Raw genomic sequence first — 12,728 nt, 5'->3', positions numbered from 1 at the left:
GCGTGTGGCGGGCTGAGAAGATGAACCGTGCATCAATTTCGGAGGTTGAAGAAGCCCTTCTAGCCATCCATGTTGCATCAAACGGCTCACAAGAGTCGACTAACCCAAATTGCTCCTTCAGATTGCAGGATCCACGTGGCATTCAAGGTCTCGAAGGTAGATTCCGCGTCCGCACCCGGTTTGCGGGCTCAACGCGCGCACGACCAGCTTCCGCCGCGACAGCCACCATGCGCGCCTCCTCCGCGCGGGCGGAGACGACAATGACACGCTAGTTCCTCCTCGCCGGCGTGCTGGAGCACGCGCTTGTCCTCCTCTTCGTACGTTGCATGCATAGACACGGCTCCACCAGCTGGTCGCATGCTTGGCAGCGCGGCGGCATCATGAGGAGGGACTGCAGACGACATGAGAGGGCGAGCCTTCGGCTTCATGGCACATGGATGGCGGCGACATGGCGGTGATGGGCGAGAAATTGTTGGCCGGAGCAGGCGGGCGCCGGCATGCGCAACGACGGCGGCGGCATATTGATGAGTGCGCATATGGAAGCTTAGTTTAGTTTGATATAGGGTTGGTCAAACTTAAAAGAAAACCGCACTAGTATACGTAAACATTAGACTTAGGCCCCGTTTGATTTCGCTTTTTCAGCCGGATTCCGCTTGCTCGCAGCTAAATTGTAGCCAAAGAGCAAACCGACGCATGCCGCCATCGCAGCGCATCCAAAAATACACGCACGAGCGGCAGCTGCCTAGGAGGTGCTTTCCCGGATTCCGCTGCGTGCCTCTTCGAACCCACCCCTAATAGATGGGTGGAATTAACCACCTTTGCCACTGGGGATGGGTCGATCCACCCCGATTCCAGAACCCACCGAGAGCATACATCGGCCCCTCTTTTATCCTTTCCCCTTCTGGCCACTAGGGTTCGTCCCGCCGTCGCCCTTGCTGGTGGACACCGGCCCGCTCCTCCACCGCGATGGCTTGGCGCCGCCGTCCACCGACCGCCTCCAGATCTGTCCCCGTCCGCCCGAAGATCCCCTCCACTCTGCCGCCAGGGACTCTTCTCCTGCCGCTGCCGCTACATGGGGAGAGGAGCGCCGGCTAGCCACCACTGCCGGACGCCTCCATCCCCCTTCCTCCTTCGCCCGACGAGCCTCTTCACTCCGGGAACTTGCTGCTGCTGCTAATCCGAGCTGCACCACCTACCTCGCTGAAGCTCTGTCCCGGCAGCTCTCTGTGAGGTAAAAAATCTACTTTTGTGATGTACAAACCCCTGTTTGTTCTTGCTTCCATATGTGAGATAGATACAATGTTGCTGATGTGTTTGTGTGAATTCTTGTTGCCATATTTGTGTGAATTATTGCTGCCATAATACAAAGTTTGTTGATGTATGTCAAATACTATGGTCAGATTAGCCTATATTAGTATATGTGTTGATTGATTAAAGTGTTATGGCAGCAATGCATGACCGCAGTATGTGCATGAAGTGCTTGACAATTAACCTTAATATTTATCTTGTGAAATAGATGGAAAAGGAAAAGGCTAATTGGGATGCACATCACATAACTATCTTCTATGAGATATGCAAGGACGAGGTCGATGCTGGAAATAGGCCAAAGGGATGTTTGAACCGTAGAGGGTACACACATCTTGAAGATAAGTTCTTTGATAGGACTCGAAAAAGATGTTCACAGAATCAATTTAAAAACAAATGGGACATGTTGAAGATACAATATGTACAATTCATGTTGTTGAAAAATGCGGCAACTGGGCTAGGTTGGGATGATGTGAACAAAACCATTATAGCCGATGATGATTGGTGGAAAATACATCTTAAGGTATGTACTATCATTTATTTTGTTAGCAGCGTTTATTTGGTAGCATCATTTTGTTTGTGGAATTGCTAACTCTTATGCTATATTTCAGAAAAATCCTAAGCATGCAAAGTACAAGAAGAAGGGGCTGGCCAACTTGGAAGAAATTCATGTCATGTTCGCCAACGCACATGTCACCAGGGCTACATCATCTATTCCTGGGGAGATGTCAGACAGCACAAATGATGATGATATGCCTGATGTTGGAGAAGAGTCCGAGGAGGATGGAAATGCATTGAAGGAGGTCAAGGTTTCACCTAAGGATGGAAAGGCGGCAAAGGAGGTCAAGGTCTCACCTAAGGATGGAAAGGCGGCAAAATATCTGAAGCGCAAGGCCAAGTTTATTGACGAGTCAGCTAAGGAGGACAAGAATCCTTTTCTACGTGAGTAGAAGGCCACACTTGGGAATATAAACTCAGAGATAGCAGCAACTCATGCTCCAGCAAGTGTTGTTCCTACCATGAAGGAAGTTTTGACTTTGACGAAGTATTGTGGGGCCGAGGAGGGAACTCCTTTGTATTTCACAGCCACTGACCTTGTCCTCCAACCCAACTATAGAGAGTTGTTCATGCTGATCGAAACAAAAAAGGGGAGACTTGATTGGCTCAATAGGAAACATGATCAAATGAACAAATAGAACCACAAAACCTTGTCCTCCAACCCAACTATGTTTGAACTATTTGTATAACTATTTGTTTTAGTACTTATGAACACGTGTCTTCGTGATGTAATGAACCATATCTATGTTATTGCTGCCTTGTTTGTGACAAACCATATCTATCTTATTGCTACCTTGTTTGTGATGAACCATATCTATCTTATTGTTGTCCAGTTTTTGAAAATGTTGTTGCTGCCACATATTAGCAATGTTCATGTCCAGTTTTTGTAAATATTGTTATACATGTTGTTGCTGCCATATTTGACAATGTTACTGCCCAAATTTTTTGTAGATGAATGGAGTGGATCAGGATATCAATGATGGCCTAGGAAAAGGAGGAAAAAGCTCAAGCGGTTGGCGACTTTGGCATATCAAGTTGGGTGTATGGGTGACATGGGTAATCACTACACCAAAACCTATCTACTAAAAGAACCATATAGGATTCCAGAACAAACTGGTTATGAATGGGTTATGGAAACTCTTGGTCATAAAAGGAGTTGTTATAGGATGTTTTGGATGAGTCGAAGAGTATTTGAGTCATTGCACAATATCCTAGTGTCTCATTATGGATTGAAGTCAAGCAGAGAAGTGACATCGTAAGAGTCTTTAGCTATGTTCTTGTGGATGGTTGGTGGCCCCCAATCATTCTCTCATGTTGAGAATCGTTTTTCGAGATCAACGGAAACGGTCCATCGAAAGTTCAAAGAGGTCTTGAATTGCTTGTGCAAGTTAGCAGGACATAACATAACACCTCGAGATGATACTTTCACAACCGTGCATGCAAGAATTCAAGATGAGAGATTTTGGCCTCATTTCAAAGGTGCGATCGGTGCAATAGATGGCTGCCACATCCCAGTTACACTGCCATCGGATGAGGTTGTTAACCACACAGGTCGCCATGGATTTCCATCACAAAATGTTATGGCGGTTTGCGACTTTGACAAGAGGTTTACTTTTGTTGTGGCTGGTTGGCCCGGTTCAGCACATGACACAAGGATCTTAAATGATAGCTTGGTAAAGTATGCACATCGCTTCCCTACACCACCACCAGGTACTAATATGTGTTGTTGCCATTACGTACTATCCTCTTTTATATTGCTGCCATTACTTGCTCCTCAACAACCATGCATAACAATGTTGCCTTTTTTATAGGAAAATATTACCTCATCGATTCGGGATATCCAAACCGTGAAGGATATCTTGCTCCTTACAAAGGCCAAATATACCACATACCAGAATTTCGTAATGGACGAAAACCGGTGGGCAAATATGAGGTGTATAATCGCCACTCTTCACTTAGAAATGTTGTTGAGCGAACATCTGGAGTGCTCAAAGCTAAATGGCGCATCTTGAAGGGTGTACCTAGTTTCAAACCTCGTACACAGAAAAAGATTATTATTGCTTGTATGGCGTTGCACAACTATATTCCTGAGACCAAGTTGCCCGACGAGGAGTTTGACAAATGTGATGAAGATGAGGATTATATTCCTGATGAGGACTTGGAAGTAGTGCCAGTCAAAGGAGATAGTGTTCCGGCGAGACTTAACATCGTCGACATGAACATAGTCCGTGATAGAATTGCTAACTCCTTGATGAGCTCTACTGCATCATAGAGTTCTTTTATCTGCTCATGGGTGAACTACTATTCTATTTTGTGATATGTGTAGAAGTGTATATAATATTTTGGGTCGTGATGTCTACTACACAACCTTCTTCTTGTAGACGTGTTGGGCTTCCAAGAGCAGAGGTTTGTAGGACAGTAGCAAACTTCCCTCAAGTGGATGACCTAAGGTTTATCAATCCGTGGGAGGCGTAGGATGAAGATGGTCTCTCTCAAGCAACCCTGCAACCAAATAACAAAGAGTCTCTTGTGTCCCCAACACACCCAATACAATGGTAAATTGTATAGGTGCACTAGTTCGGCGAAGAGATGGTGATACAAGTGGTATATGGATAGTAGATAATAGTTCTTGTAATCTGAAAATATAAAAACAGCAAGGTAACCAATGATAAAAGTGAGCGTAAACGATATTGCAATGTGTTGAAACAAGGCCTAGGGTTCATACTTTCGCTAGTGTAAGTTCCCTCAACAATACTAACATAATTGGATCATATAACTATCCCTTAACACGCAACAAAGAGTCACTCCAAAGTCACTAATGGCGGAGAACGAACGAAGAGATTATGGTAGGGTACGAAACCACCTCAAAGTTATTCTTTCCAATCAATCCGTTGGGCTATTCCTATAAGTGTCACAAACAGCCCTAGAGTTCATACTAGAATAACACCTTAAGACACAAATCAACCAAAACCCTAATGTCACCTAGATACTCCAATGTAACCTCAAGTATCCGTGGGTATGATTATACGATATGCATCACACAATCTCAGATTCATCAATTCAACCAACACAAAGGACCTCAAAGAGTGCCCCAAAGTTCTACCAGAGAATCACGACGAAAACGTATGCCAACCCCTATGCATAGGTTCATGGGCGGAACCCGCAAGTTGATCACCAAAACATAAATCAAGTGAATCACGTGGTATCCCATTGTCACCACAGGTACGCACGGCAAGACATACATCAAGTGTTCTCAAATCTTTAAAGACTCAATCCGATAAGATAACTTCAAAGGGGAAACTCAATCCATTACAAGAGAGTAGAGGGGGAAAGAAACATAATAAGATCTAAATATAATAGCAAAGCTCACGATACATCAAGATCTTATCACCTCAAGAACACGAGAGAGAGAGAGATCAAACACATAGCTACTGGTACATACCCTCAGCCCCGAGGGAGAACTACTCCCTCCTTGTCATGGAGAGCACGGGATGATGAAGATGGCCACCGGAGAAGGATTGCCCCCTCCGGCAGGGTGCCGGAACGGGTCTAGATTGGCTTTCGGTGGCTACGGAGGCTTCTGGCGGTGGAACTCCCGATCTATTGTGCGTTCTGGAAGTTTTAGGATACGTAGGTATATATGGGTGAAAGAAGCACGTCGGTGGACCGAAGGGGGGGGCACGAGGCAGGGGGTGGGCGCGCCCCCCACCCTCGTGGGCACCTCCCTTCTTTCCTGACGTGCACTCCAAGCTTTTCCGGTAGCTTTCCTTCCAAAAATAACTTCTCTAGTTGATTTCGTTCCATTTCGACTCCGTTTGATATTCCTTTTCTTCAAAACACTGAAATAGGAAAAAAATAGCAATTTTGGGCTGGGCCTCCGGTTAATAGGTTAGTCCCAAAAATAATATAAAAGTGGATAATAAAGCCCAATATTGCCAAAACAGTAGATAACATAGCATGGAGCAATCAAAAATTATAGATATGTTGGAGATGTATCAAGCATCCCCAAGCTTAATTCCTGCTCGTCCTCGAGTAGGTAAATGATAGAAGCAGAATTTTTGATGCGGAGTGCTACTTGGCATAATTTCAATGTAATTCTTCTTAACTGTGGTATGAATATTCAGATCCGAAAGATTCAAGACAAAAGTTCATATTGACATAAAAATGATAATACTTCAAGCATACTAACTAAGCAATTATGTCTTCTCAAAATAACATGGCCAAAGAAAGTTCATCCCTACAAAATCATATAGTTTAGTCATGCTCCATTTTCATCACACAAGAATGCTCTCATCATGCACAACCCCGATGACAAGCCAAGCAATTGTTTCATACTTTAGTAATCTCAAACCTATAAACTTTCACGCAATACATGAGCGCGAGCCATGGATATAGCACTATGGGTGGAATAGAATAATGAGGGGGTTATGTGGAGAAGACAAAAAGGAGAAAGTCTCACATCAACGAGGCTAATCAATGAGCTATGGAGATGCCCATCGATTGATGTTAATGCAAGGAGTAGGGATTGCCATGCAACGGATGCACTAGAGCTATAAATGTATGAAAGCTCAACAAAAGAAACTAGTGGGTGTGCATCCAACTTGCTTGCTCACGAAGACCTAGGGCACTTGAGGAGGCCCATTGTTGGAATATACAAGCCAAGTTCTGTAATGAAAATTTCCCACTAGTATATGAAAGTGATAACATGAGAGACTCTCTACTAAGATCATGGTGCTAGTTTGAAGCACAAGTGTGGTAAAAGGATAGTAACATTGTCCCTTCTCTCTTTTTCTCTCATTTTTTTGGGCCTTCTCTTTTTTATGGCCTTTCTCTTTTTTATGGCCTTTCTTTTTTTATTCCTCACTTGGGACAATGCTCTAATAATGATGATCGTCACACTTCTATTTATTTACAACTCAATGATTACAACTCGATACTAGAACAAGGTATAACTCTATATGAATGCCTCCGGCGGTGTACCGGGATATGCAATGACTCAAGTGTGACATGTATGAAATAATTATGAATGGTGGCTTTGCCACAAATACTATGTCAACTACATGATCATGCTAAGCAATATGACAATGATGAATGTGTCATGATGAACGGAATGATGGAAAGTTGCATGGCAATATATCTCGGAATGGCTATGGAAATGCCATAATAGGTAGGTAGCTGTTTTGAGGAAGATATAAGGAGGTTTATGTGTGAAAGAGCGTATCATATCACGGGATTTGGATGCACCGGCGAAGTTTGCGCCAACTCTCAATGTGAGAAAGGGCAATGCATGGTACCGAAGAGCCTAGCAATGATGAAAGGGTGAGAGTGCGTATAATCCATGGACTCAACATTAGTCATAAAGAACTCACATACTTATTGCAAAAATCTACAAGTCATCAAAAACCTCGGTACTACGCGCATGCTCCTAGGGGGATAGATTGGTAGGAAAAGACCATCGATCGTCCCCGACCGCCACTCATAAGGAGGACAATCAAATAACACCTCATGTTTCAAATTTGTTACATAAAGTTTACCATAAATGCATGCTACGGGACTTGCAAACTTCAACGCAAGCATTTCTCAATTTCACAACTACTCAACTAGCATGACTTTGATATTATTACCTCCATATCTCAAAACAATCATCAAGCATCAAACTTTTCTTAGTATTCAACACACTCATAAGAAAATTTTACTAATCTTGAATACCTAGCATATTAGGATTTTAAGCAAATTACCATGCTATTTAAGACTCTCAAAATAATATAAGTGAAGCATGAGAGATCAATAGTTTCTATAAAACAAATCCACCACCGTGCTCTAAAAGATATAAGTGAAGCACTAGAGCAAAATTATAAAGCTCAAAAGATATAAGTGAAGCACATAAAGTATTCTATCAAATTCCAAATCATGTATGGCTCTCTCAAAAGGTTTGTACAGCAAGGATGATTGTGTTAAACTAACAAGCAAAGACTCAAATCATAAAATACGCTCCAAGCAAAACACATACCATGTGGTGAATAAAAACATAGCTCCAAGTAAAGTGACCGATAGAAGTAGACGAAAAAGAGGGGATGCCTTTCGGGAAATCCCCAAGCTTTGGCTTTTAGGTGTCCTTAGATTATCTTGGGGGTGCTATGGGCATACGCAAGCTTAGGGTCTTGCCACTCCTTGTTCCATAATCCATCAAATCTTTACCCAAAACTTGAAAACTTCACAACACAAAACTTAAAGTAGAAAATCTCGTGAGCTCCGTTAGCGAAAGAAAACAAAAGAACACTTCAAGGTATTGTAATGAACTCATTCTTTATTTATATTGGTGTTATACCTACTGTATTTCAACTTCTCTATGGATTATAAACTATTTTACTAGCCATAGATTCATCAAAATAAGCAAACAACACACGAAAAACAGAATCTTTCAAAAACAGAACAGTCTGTAGTAATCTGTAGCTAGCGCAAGATCTGGAACCCCAAAAATTCTAAAATAAATTGCTGGACGTGAGGAATTTATCTTTTAATCATCTTCAAAAAGAATTAACTAAATATCACTTTCCAAATAAAAATGACAGCAGTTCTCGTGAGTGCTAAAGTTTCTGTTTTTTACAGCAAGTTCAACAAGACTTTCCCCAAGTCTTCCCAACGGTTCTACTTGGCACAAACACTAATTAAACACAAAAAACACAACAAAAACATAGGCTAAATAATTTATTTATTACTAAATAGGAGTACAAAGCAAGGAATAAAAATAAAATTGGGTTGCCTCCCAACAAGCGCTATCGTTTAACGCCCCTAGCTAGGCATAACAAGCAAGAATAGATCTAGGTATTGCCATCTTTGGTAGGCAATTCTTAGATGAGGCATCTATCTCCCTTAGGAATTTCTTTCTTTCTAGTGATTATCAAACTCTTAGGCACAAGATCGAAAAATTCATTTGTAGCAATTGGTTCCTTAATGATAGCAAAGAGATTGGGATGAATACTTATAGATTTAAGATCCGCAGTTTCCTTAATAGATGAGTCACCCTTATTTTTAGGAACATACATAAGCTTGGCAATTTTAGTAGGAGGACTTGGAGTATTCTTTACGGAAGAAAAAGCGGTTCCCAAGTTTGTAATGATACCCTCAAGTTTATCAATTCTAGTAGAATCTAAGTTTATATTCTCATTAACTATGGGTTCCTTTTAATAATATTTTTCAAAGTCATTCCTACCTTAGATCCATATTGAGTAATTTGATTGTGGATCTTTTTATCTAGATTTTCAATTAATTCAATAGTAGCAACTTTGTTTTCAATAATTTCAAGTGTTTGCATAACATGCTCCAAAGTTAACATAGTTCCATTAACCAAAAGAGGTGGTGAGCCAAATAAATCTAACATAGCATTATAAGAATCAAAAGTATGGCTACCCAAGAAATTCCCCCCGGTAATGGTATCAAGGATATATCTATACCAAGGATTAACACCTACATAAAAATTGCGGAGAAGAACTGAAGTAGATTGCTTCCTGGTAGATCTATTTTGAGCATTGCAAATTCTATACCAAGCATCTTTTATATTTTCTCCCTCCCTTTGTTTAAAATTTAGAACTTCATTCTCGGGAGAAAAAGGAGAAGATAAGAGACTAGCCATGAAGACAAGAAAACAAACTAACACACGAGCAAACAAAAAGGCAAACGGAGAAAGAGAGGGAGGATAGAGAGGGAGAGAGGGCGAATAAAACGGCAAGGGCGAATTGGGGGGAGAGGAAAATGAGAGGCAAATGGCAAATAATGTAATGCGGGAGATAGAGATTGTGATGGGTACTTGGTATGTTGACTTTTGCGCAGACTCCCCGGCAACGGCGCCAGAAAAGAGCTTGATGTCTACTACACAACCTTCTTCTTGTAGACGTTGTTGGGCCTCCAAGTGCAGAGGTTTGTAGGACAGTAGCAAATTTCCCTCAAGTGGATGACCTAAGGTTTATCAATCCGTGGGAGGCGTAGGATGAAGATGGTCTCTCTCAAGCAACCCTGCAACCAAATAACAAAGAGTCTCTTGTGTCCCCAACACACCCAATACAATGGTAAATTGTATAGGTGCACTAGTTCGGCGAAGAGATGGTGATACAAGTGGTATATGGATAGTAGATAATAGTTTTTGTAATCTGAAAATATAAAAACAGCAAGGTAACTAATGATAAAAGTGAGCGTAAACGGTATTGCAATGTGTTGAAACAAGGCCCAGGGTTCATACTTTCGCTAGTGTAAGTTCCCTCAACAATACTAACATAATTGGATCACATAACTATCCCTCAACATGCAACAAAGAGTCACTCCAAAGTCACTAATAGCGGAGAACGGACGAAGAGATTATGGTAGGGTACGAAACCACCTCAAAGTTATTCTTTCCAATCAATCCGTTGGGCTATTCCTATAAGTGTCACAAACAGCCATAGAGTTCGTACTAGAATAACACCTTAAGACACAAATCAACCAAAACCCTAATGTCACCTAGATACTCCAATGTCACCTCAAGTATCCATGGGTATGATTATACGATATGCATCACATAATCTCAGATTCATCTATTCAACCAACACAAAGGACCTCAAAGAGTGCCCCAAAGTTCTACCAGAGAATCATGACGAAAACGTGTGCCAACCCCTATGCATAGGTTCATGGGAGGAACCCGCAAGTTGATCACCAAAACATACATCAAGTGAATCATGTGGTATCCCATTGTCACCACAGATACCCACCTCAAGGCCCGCACATCGCTCTCTATCTCGCACGCACAATCTCTTCGTGAATACCCTGCTTAGCATGTAGCTTTCCATCACATACACACACATTTCTCTCCTTAGGTTTGTTTTCTCTCAATATCTGACACACACACACACACACAACACACAACACACACACACCCTCCCCCGAGCACACAATTCATCCCCATCCAAGGTTATATGGTGACTACTCTCGCTTGTGCTTCTCTGCACCCTAGTATGCACAACACCTCAATCTTCAAAGAGGGCATCGAGGAGACCGAAGACGGCGACCACACTATGCTAGAGAATGCAGGGCCATTTGGAAGCAGGATGATGTGACGACGGCTGACTGACTCATCCCCCACCCTCTCTCTCGCACAAAATTACCAATCCCTCCCCCCCGCACAAATTTATCAATCCCTCAACCCACAAGATCCTTCCCCTCTCGTCCATGTTTTTCCAGCTCTCTCATCAAACCTGTTGTCTCTTCTCCTTCCACGTGTATAGAATCTGGATGCACGCGCATCTCACGTATATTACATGTCTCCATCTTTCTCACAGACCTAACTTCTTCCTCTCTCTTTCTCTCTTTCTCTATTTCGTTAGGTTTGTCTCCTAATCTCTCGTCCACATACATACAATCTTTCCCGCCCTACCCGCTCCATCTTTACAAGCTCTCTCTGCACGTTTCATTCCCACATTGGGATATGTTCAAAATGTTGCTTTTATAATGGCTGATGTAGAGTTATTGTTGGTTTTGTTGCATCCTACAAAGTAATAACTATGAAATGCATTTTGATTGTCATTTGACTGGGATTATGTGAGTTTGAGCATGTTGTGAAGTACTATAGACCTCGTATACATCTTGGAATTCGACAATGATTGTAACTATTGAATTGTATAGACCATATACATTCGAAGTCAGTAGCCTAATATATTTATTTCACAATTTCAACAAATGATTAATTCACTACATACTAAGAAAACAAATGTGTACACCCTCCGTTTTTATTTAAGTCCGCGTATTAGCATTGGTCAAAGTCAAGTTTTGTAAACTCTTAGAAAGTTTATAACAAAAAATATTAACATATACAATAACAAATAAATACCATTAGATTCATTATTGAATGTACTTTCACATCATACATATCTGTTATGGTAAATGTTTATATTTTTCTATAAACTTGGTCAAACTTTAGGAAGTTTGACTTCGGTCAAACCTAATATGCAGAGTTTACTAGTACTACTCGCTAGTTGCTTAGCCGAATCACCCAACACGCCACACGGGGAGTTCAGTGTCACAAAATTTTGAGGTTGGCGGGAAAATCTCCCGCGACCCTGATTCGAGCAGTGGGAAGTTACCATCATAGCCTTCAGAACAGGCCTATGGATGACGGTTGGTAGGGGGCTATTTTCGTAACTTCAGGTTCACCCTACCCAGCCAACCCCACCCCGGCACCCATAGTAGTACACCTGAATACTCCCCATTTTCTATCCCCACCGCAAAATAGACTTCTCCACGGCACCGCAGCCTTCGTGCTCCTCCCCTTCTACATAGGCGCACTCGTCCACCGCAACGCATCTGCCTCATCGACGACCTCGTACGATGCACTGGAGCCAGTCCACCATCGTCGTCATACACGAAGCCTCTTCCCCAGCACCGTCTTACACGGTCTCGGATCTGCCTCCCGAAAGACGACGCCAAGCGCAGAAGCACCACCATCGTGGACAATGAACGGACTCCCGTTGCCGACCATGACTCACAGAGGCCGCTGCGACCATCGTTCTCCTCCTCGATTGGTAATGTGTGTATTGAATCACTTAGCAGTACATGTGCAGTTCCAATTTTGTTCATACCTACCCTTCAAATTTCCTGGGTGCTATTGTTCCCGTAAAAGTAATTGGTTATAGCCTCCATTGTCCAACAGAATATCAACTTGTAATTGTGCGTCGCTCCTGTATCGCGCTGTGCTTGGGTAGGTTTTTCATCTGCAACCAGTAGTGTGGCAAATGATGGAAAGTTTTTTAGAACTAGCAAGATGCACATGCGTTGCATGCATCAAGATGCATTTGTATGAGTAGTTTATCTTGTGGGAGAAAAGGATGAACAAGGGAAGG

At 42.3% G+C, this 12,728-nt stretch overlaps 1 protein-coding gene across 2 annotated transcripts; it reads left to right on the top strand.

Moving 5' to 3' along the window:
• Positions 1-792: 792 nt before the first annotated feature.
• LOC125538358 (L10-interacting MYB domain-containing protein-like) lies at positions 793-4,243 on the top strand. Of its 2 annotated transcripts, none has more exons than XM_048701618.1 (3): positions 793-1,231; positions 2,815-3,573; positions 3,675-4,243. In XM_048701618.1, the coding sequence occupies exons 2-3, from the start codon at positions 3,135-3,137 to the stop codon at positions 4,133-4,135; spliced, it is 900 nt and encodes a 299-aa protein (XP_048557575.1). In that variant the 5' UTR covers positions 793-1,231; positions 2,815-3,134; the 3' UTR covers positions 4,136-4,243. The 2 variants fall into 2 exon arrangements, with proteins under 2 accessions (XP_048557575.1, XP_048557576.1); XM_048701619.1 differs by lacking the exons at positions 2,815-3,573; positions 3,675-4,243 and adding exons at positions 1,517-1,828; positions 1,917-2,635 and having other exon boundaries at positions 828-1,231.
• The last annotated feature ends 8,485 nt before the right edge of the window (positions 4,244-12,728 follow it).

The sequence above is a fragment of the Triticum urartu genome, chromosome 2 (assembly GCF_003073215.2).
Source record: "Triticum urartu cultivar G1812 chromosome 2, Tu2.1, whole genome shotgun sequence".
NCBI lineage: Eukaryota > Viridiplantae > Streptophyta > Magnoliopsida > Poales > Poaceae > Triticum > Triticum urartu.
Note: the sequence above shows the minus strand (reverse complement) of the source record. Positions and strands in the feature narration are given on the sequence as shown.